The sequence below is a fragment of the Rhincodon typus genome, chromosome 48 (genome assembly GCF_021869965.1).
Source record: "Rhincodon typus isolate 14 chromosome 48, sRhiTyp1.1, whole genome shotgun sequence".
NCBI lineage: Eukaryota > Metazoa > Chordata > Chondrichthyes > Orectolobiformes > Rhincodontidae > Rhincodon > Rhincodon typus.
Window position 1 is genome coordinate 2,395,884 of NC_063379.1, and position 7,432 is coordinate 2,403,315.

Consider the following 7,432-nt stretch of genomic DNA (forward strand, 5'->3'; position numbering starts at 1 on the left):
TAATCTGGGGTAGATACCATCGGGCACTGGGGTCTTACCAACCTTAATGCTCCTCATGAGACCCAGTACCACTTCTTCATTGATTTCAAAATGCCCTAGCATATTAGCATGCTCCACACAAATCTCACTATCCTCCGTATCCTTCTGGATACATACCGACACAAAGTACTCACTTAGGATCTTGTCCACATCTTCTGCCTCCAAGAACAAGTTCCCTCCTTTACCCTTGAGTGGTCCTACCTTCTCCCTAGTTGTCCTCTTGTTTTTAATATATGTATAGAAGGCTTTGGGATTCTCTTTAACCCTACTTGCCAAGGTCATTTCATGGTCTCTTCTTGCTCTCCTAATTCCCTGCTTGAGTTCTTTCCTCCTTTCTTTATATTCCTCACAGACTGTTGTCCAATTTTCGCTTCTTAAACCTCAGACATGCTTCTTTTCTCCTTTTGACTAACTTCACAACCTCCCTCATTATCCAAGGTTCCCTTACCTTTCCATCCTTGTCCTTCCTCCTTACTAGAACATGCTGGTCCTGAACTGTAATCCGTAGATCTTTAAACGACTCCGACATGTCAAATGTCGACTTGCCAACTAACAGCTGCTCCCAATTAACACTCCCCAGCTCCTGCCTAATACTGATGTAATTTGCCCTTCCCCAGTTTAGTATCTTCCCACAAGATCCTGACTTATCCTTATTCATAGCTGTCTTAAAACTTAAGCAGTTGTGATCACTGTTTCCGAAATGCTGTCCTACTGCAAGGTCAGTCACTTGACCAGGTTCATTAGCCAATACAAGGTCCAGTATGGCCGCTCCTCTAGTTGGACTATCCAAGTTCTGAGTTCTGTGGAAGGGTCACCGGACCGGAAATGTTAACTCTGTTTTCTCCCTCACAGATGCTGCCAGACCTGCTGAGCTATTCCAGCAACTTTGTTTTTGTTCTTGGAATACATTCTGTATTTGCATGCTATTGCATAGGAACGGACTGTCATACACGCACTGTTGTATGGGACTGCCCTATCTGGAACGCAGTGCCACTCAGGAACAAAACATATGTTCTGTCCCTTGCTGTCCCTGTCATTATTCCCCACCTCCCTTCCCACACTCTTTGTTTATAGTCTTGATGTTATTGCCCTGGCAATTGTCCAAAACGTTTCACGTATCATTGCTTCCATGTTAATGCTTATCCTCAGTTTACATGGTTTATTGCAAAAGATAAGGTGTTCAGTAAACAGGGTCCTAATTATCATTGCACTTCAATGATTTATTTCAGAAGCTGTCGAAGACTACAGTAATAAAAGAAACACTGTCAAGTTTACTCATTTGAATGCACACTTGCACATTGTCTGACAAAAAACACAGGCTCTTGTACTTAAATACATAAACCCAAGCTTGCAAACCTATCCACAGAAGCAAAGTTACTAAAGGGCCATAGGGCTGCTCTCCTATCAAAGAGTCATAGAGGTCTGCAACATGAACACAGGCCCTTCCGCCCAACTTGCCCATGCCACCCATTTTTCACAATTTAATCTAGCCCTGTTTGCCTGTGTTTGGTTCATATCCCTCCATACCTATCCCATTCATGTACCTGCCTAAATGTTTCTTAAATGATGAAATTGTAGTCGCTTCCACCACTACCTCTGGCACAACATTAGGCACCCTCCAGTCTTCAGGCACTTCTACCATGACTGTCACTGATACAAATATCTCCATGAGGGGCCCTGCAGTATCCTCCGTAGCTTCCCACAAACTCCTGGAATACATTTCATCAGGTCTCAGGGATTTATCTACCTTAGGGCTTTAAGACTTCAAGCACCACCTCTTCTGTAATGTGGACACTTTTTAAGACATTATTATTGATTTCTCCAAGTTCCCTAGCATCCATACCTTTCTGAATGGTAAATACAGATAAGAAATATGCATTTAGGATCTGCACCATTTCTTGTGGCTCCACACGTTGATGACCTTATTGATCTTTAAGCGGCCCTATTCTGTGCCTAGTTACTCTTTTGACTTTCATGTACTTTTAGAATCTCTTTTACCTTATCTGCCCATTCCATCTCGCCCCAGCCTCCCCACCCGCCCAACGTGAGAGATGACTGGTCGTGATTTAACCTAAGGGCTCCCACGAGGGCCAAAATCGAGAAAGTAAAACCTTCATGGTTGAGCCGGGTGGAAATTAACACGATGGCGTCGGTATTGCTCAGCATTGCACTCCAGCCAAGTGAGCAAACCGACCCCTGTGATACGGGCTCTTACGCTCTCACACGTAGACACAGGCTTGTGCACCTTCTCGCGTAAGTGTACGCTCATTCGCTCGCCCGAATAAAACCAAGCTGACAACTTAACCACGTATGTACACAGTCCCATCGGCTCGCCTTAACATGTGCGTGCACACGTTTGCCCATAGAAACTGACACACTCTTTAATTCTGGAAACGCAATCTCACGTTCTCAGCCACAAAACCAGCTAGTTTTGAAAACCCACTCTCAAAAACAGTCACGCTCTCGCAATTACCCGATCCAGTGCGCACACAGTCATGGATATGCAGGTTCTCACAGTTCCCCGCATAAACACAGCCTTGTGTACACCTCCATGTAACCATACACTTGCCCATGAGGATCCATGTATTGCACGGTCCCTCATACATATGAGCAAAAGCACAAATGTGTGGAGCTTGGGCCTTAACTGATCCCCAGCGTATATTTCCAGTGAGACTCGCTGTTTTCTTTTTATCTTCCCAGACCGGGGAACTTGAAGCAACCAGGATATCAAAAGGGAATTTTTGATAGTCAGGACAATGGAACCCCTGAGGGAGAGGATCAAACGGCTCTTAACGTTTGCCACGGGACTATTTGAGTGCATTGGCTTCGCAGGCGTGATCTTTGGCTGGGCATCACTCGTTTTTGTGCTGAAGAAGGAGAAATATTTCGCCAACCTCTGCTACCCTCCGCACAATGCCAGCTACCATGGAGCTGAAAATGGCACCAGTAAGTGTGCTGCAGGAAAGAGAGAGAGAGAGAGAGAAGAATGGCACAAGGGTGCAGGGAAGGGATGAGAGGAAGAGAGAATAGTGACGTGGAGCAGAGATTAGGATGAGGGTGTGTGGAAGGGGATGGGATGCACAGTGATAGAGTGAAGAAGGAGCTCTGCATTTTCAGAGGGTCAGCACTGAAAGAGTGCTGGACTGTGGGAGGGTCAGCACTGTGGGAGGGTCAGCACTGTGGGAGGGTCAGCACTGTGGGAGTGCCGCACTGCCCTACAGGTCCCATTTTCTCTCTCACTCACTCTCACTCACCCCGTGTTTATCTCTCTCTATCTCAGTGCACTGTGATCCCCAGGATGAACGCTTCACCCTCATCTTCACTCTGGGATCCTTCATGAACAATTTTGTGACGCTGCCATGTGGCTTCTTGTTCGACCACTTCGGTACCATGGCAACCCGCTTCCTTGGCATGTGAGTCCCTGACCTCTTCCAGTCTATTCTGGTTCTTCGCGGGTTGGAGAGGGAGCAGAGTCAAGGCCAGTGGGGGCAATTGGCCACGGCAACATTGTAAGAGGGGCTGGAGACGAGAGATAGTGTATCCTGAGTACGAAGGGGCTCTGAAGCTGGCAATGGATGTGCTACAAATGCTTTTGGGGAGTGGAATTTACAGTCAACCACCAGCACCATTGGCTGTGCATCCAGACACCATGCTTTCCTTGATCAGCAATACTTAGGGAGAGACAGGGATGCAGAAAGTAAACAGGAGGGTTTCAGGTACCTCAGCTCATCTAGTCCAGTGCTGGCTCTCTGTTGAGCAATCCATCAGACCCATTTCCTCATTGTAACTCTGCAGCTTTGCAGGATAATTTCTCTCGAAGGGGTCAGTTCGATTTCCTGGTAAAGTTATTGGTCATGTCCGCTTCCACGACTATCGTAGCCAGCCACGTCCTCGTTCACTGCTTTAACCTCCCAAACAAAAAACTGGCAGTTAATTGTCAGTTGCCATACCTCGGTGCACCATTGTTGGGTTCTTTTAAGACAGGGAAATGAGATCGAGAAAAGAGACTGAGGAAGTCTTAAAGTTCTCTTTATTGGGGGGTCGTCTTGGCACATATTCGAGTTTAAGTTTGAGCTAAGTTGAGCATAGCACAGCTATTCTGCTGCAGAGCTGCTGCCAAGTTACGTTTTTTTTTTCTCTCTCTCTCTCTCTCGCTGTACCAGGCCATTTATATCCGCATTACATGAAGATATCGTGATGATTATTGCAAAATCCTGTCTTCTCCATATTCTGTATATGGTCCCTTGTCTGGTTTCTAACTTCTACCGTTAACAAATGTACGCTGTTATGCTTTTGAGCACTTGCCTTGCTTGTCCTCTCTGTGATCTAGCATTCTACTAAACATTCTATGATTCTGCTACTTCACCGTTCTATTTCCTTGACTAACCTGATATGCTAAGTCGCCATTTTGTATTAAGCCAGGCTACACTAATCTATGCAGAATTCTTAAGCCCCACAACTCCCCACTTTGATTCTGTCCAAGTATACAGCAGAATCACAATTTTTAGACGTAGGAACCAAGCAATTTTTTTTTTTGCGCTGGGGGAACCGGAGTGAACAGAATGAATTTTAGTAGGCATCGAACTCTTAATACAAGCAGATATTTAGTTCTCGTCTAGACACACCACCAAGATTGCTTTTACTAGCACGGTATCTAAACCAGAACCACATACAAGCAATACAAAAAGACGTGACTAATGGACTTATTACGGACACTTTCATGCTTCAATGTTGTGAGTAGCGCTTTGTACGTGGGATGCATGGATCCAAGCTTTGTTGCTTTTGACCTTAACTGCGGATTGTGTTGTCAGCAGAACTTGGTATGGACCTTCCCACTTGGCGCCCAAAGGTTCTTTATGTATTTTCTTGATGTAGACCTGGGTATGGGGACCTAGGTTGTATCCTCCATTCGGGGAATTCCCCCAGGCAGCTGACACCCGTTGAAAAGCAGAGCTCACAGCTGCGGTTAGATCCTGACAATATTGGAGCAAAGGCGATTATCTCATAGGGGCCCAACTGTATCAGAAGGGGTTCTGCTTTTTCCATTTTAAGCTCTTTCCCTCCATTCCCTACAGCAGTCCGTCTTTCACCTTCAGGAGGTATACCAGGACCAACAGACAGAGGGAGACAAACTGATTCGGCACCGCAGTCTAGACAGTCAATTTCTGTATCAATTTCCCTATCTCTGCCCCCAATAAAACATAACACTTAACAGGTGGCAATCAGCTGTGAGCAAATCTATGGTACCTGGTAAAGACATAGGCCTCCCTATTATTACTTCGAAGGGACTAAGGCCGGTAGTTCTGTTTGGGGTCACTCGTGTATTGCACAGGACGATGGGTAATGCTTGGGGCCAAGGTCTCTGTTCTTGATGATACTTTGCAAGCCTCTGTTTAAGGGTTCTATTGGTGCGCTCTACCTGCCCTGAGGTCTGGGGGTGATTTGGACAGTGTAGATCCCATTTAATCCTGAGTAGCCTGCAGACCTCTTCATATACTGTGCCAGTGAAGTGGGTGCCTTGATCTGAGTCATTGCAGCTCGGGAGACCCCATCGAGGGATATGGTCTTTACAGAGGACTTTGGCTGCATGGCTAGCAGTGGCCCTCCCAGTGGGAGAGGCTACTACCCACCTTGAGAATCTATCCACAATAACCAAGACCTCTGAATACCCCTGACATTTTGGTAAGGAAAAATAGTCAGCCTGCAGGTGTTGGAAGTGGATGGTGTGTCTCAGTTGAAGCATCCCTGCAGTGGGTGTGGGGTTGTTCTTTTGACATGTCATGCACCTATCTACTACTGACTGGGCATGAGTTTTAAATCCCCTTCCCCACCAACTTCTTTGAAGCCTAGCTTGTCATCTGTGGGGGACCTAGATGTCCCCAGGAGTGGATCTGTTGAGCCAAGAAAGGCAATTGCGCTTATGGTGCCACTGGTTTATTGGTCCCCTTCTGTCTCCAGAGACCATCCTCGCACAACTTCAATCCTGACTCAATCTGTGTCCACTTCTCTTCTCGAGAGCATTGCTGTTGCATAGTTTTTATGTCCTGTAGTTTGTTTGTTGTGGTCTGCACAATACATAGGAGGGGTTCATGAGGGAAACTGGCTGCTGTATTTTTGGCTGCCTGGTCTACCAAGGCATTTCCTTGGGTCTCAATAGAGTTCTCTTCGGTGTATGCCTTACATTTAAGGTTTGACAGTTCTTGTGGTAACTGGATGGCATTAAGGAGGCTATGGATCTCAGTTCCAATTTTAACGCGAGTACCTGCTGCTGTGAGGAAATCTCGTCTTTGCCACAAAGTGCGAAAATCGTGGGCCATGCCAAAAGCATATCTAGAGTCCGTGTTAACATTGGCCATTTTCCTTTTGGCTATTTTACATGCTTCTGTTAATGCTTCTAATTCAGCCTGCTGGGCGGAGGTACCCGGTGGTAGACTGCTCTGGGCTAAGACTTCATGCAGAGTTATGACTGCCCACCCAGCCTTATGGATGCCATTTTCCACAAGAGAGGACCCGTCTGTGAAGAGAAGCCAATCTGGGTTTTGTAGAGGTTCATCAGAAGCAGGAGCTACTTAATTCAATTGCTGTAATATCTCTACCTGGTCGTGTTCCTGTTCAGTTCCCCCACCCCATTTGTGGAATGGGTAGTAATGTGGCCGGATTAACTGGACTAGCACGTACAAGGTGGAGGTTGAGAGCTTCTAAAAGTGTGGTCCACCGAGTCCTTTGGGCGGCTGTGACTTGGGAGACACAGTTCATAGAGATTATAGCGTGAACAGTATGGGAACATTTAACAGTTAACTTCTGATAAGGACAATAGGTGCAGTTCCTATAACCGCAAGACAAACGGCTTCCACCACCCATAAACACCTCCCCCATCCCAATGCCACAGGATCGAATTGGGTTGTGTAGTAACCAATAGGTCGTTGTCTATCCCCATGCTGTTGATTCAAAACAGCTTTCATGTAGCCGCTTTGTTCATGCACGTGGAAGGGTGAAAGGTCTACCGTTATCAGAAATGCTTAGGCTGGGGCAGAACACAGGGCATTTTTGAGTTTCTGGAAGGCAGCACGCGGCTCATGGGAAAATGGGACAGTGTTCTTGGAATCTCTTCCACCCTTTAGAAGATTGGCCAGGGACTGGGGTATCTGGGAGTAACTGTCAATCCAATTTCTGTTGAAACCGCAAAGACCGAGAAAAGATCTCAGTTCCTGGATAGTGGTGGGTTCCTTTGCTGTCAGAATAGCAGCTGTCCTATCCTGGGTGACCTCTCATTTCTCCACTGAAGTCTTCTGTCCCTGGTATGTGACTTCTTCCTGAGCGATCTGGGCCTTTTTAAGGTTAGCCTTATGGCCCTGAGAGTGTAAGTGATCAAGAAGGGTACGAAGGTCCTCCT

General features: G+C 46.5%; 1 protein-coding gene across 2 annotated transcripts; it reads left to right on the top strand.

Moving 5' to 3' along the window:
• The first annotated feature begins 2,720 nt into the window (after positions 1-2,720).
• LOC109936992 (equilibrative nucleobase transporter 1-like) lies at positions 2,721-6,106 on the top strand. Of its 2 annotated transcripts, none has more exons than XM_048620848.1 (3): positions 2,721-2,985; positions 3,320-3,452; positions 5,115-6,106. In XM_048620848.1, the coding sequence occupies exons 1-3, from the start codon at positions 2,796-2,798 to the stop codon at positions 5,173-5,175; spliced, it is 384 nt and encodes a 127-aa protein (XP_048476805.1). In that variant the 5' UTR covers positions 2,721-2,795; the 3' UTR covers positions 5,176-6,106. The 2 variants fall into 2 exon arrangements, with proteins under 2 accessions (XP_048476805.1, XP_020391202.2); XM_020535613.2 differs by lacking the exon at positions 5,115-6,106 and adding an exon at positions 4,203-4,630.
• The last annotated feature ends 1,326 nt before the right edge of the window (positions 6,107-7,432 follow it).

Bases quoted from the DNA above. Each gene is read 5' to 3' on its own strand.
- LOC109936992 (XM_020535613.2), top strand. From the start codon at position 2,796: ATGGAACCCCTGAGGGAGAGGATCAAACGGCTCTTAACGTTTGCCACG. The intron at 2,986-3,319 runs GTAAGTGTGCTG...TCTCTATCTCAG, and splicing joins TGGAGCTGAAAATGGCACCA to TGCACTGTGATCCCCAGGAT. The intron at 3,453-4,202 runs GTGAGTCCCTGA...TCGCTGTACCAG, and splicing joins GCAACCCGCTTCCTTGGCAT to GCCATTTATATCCGCATTAC.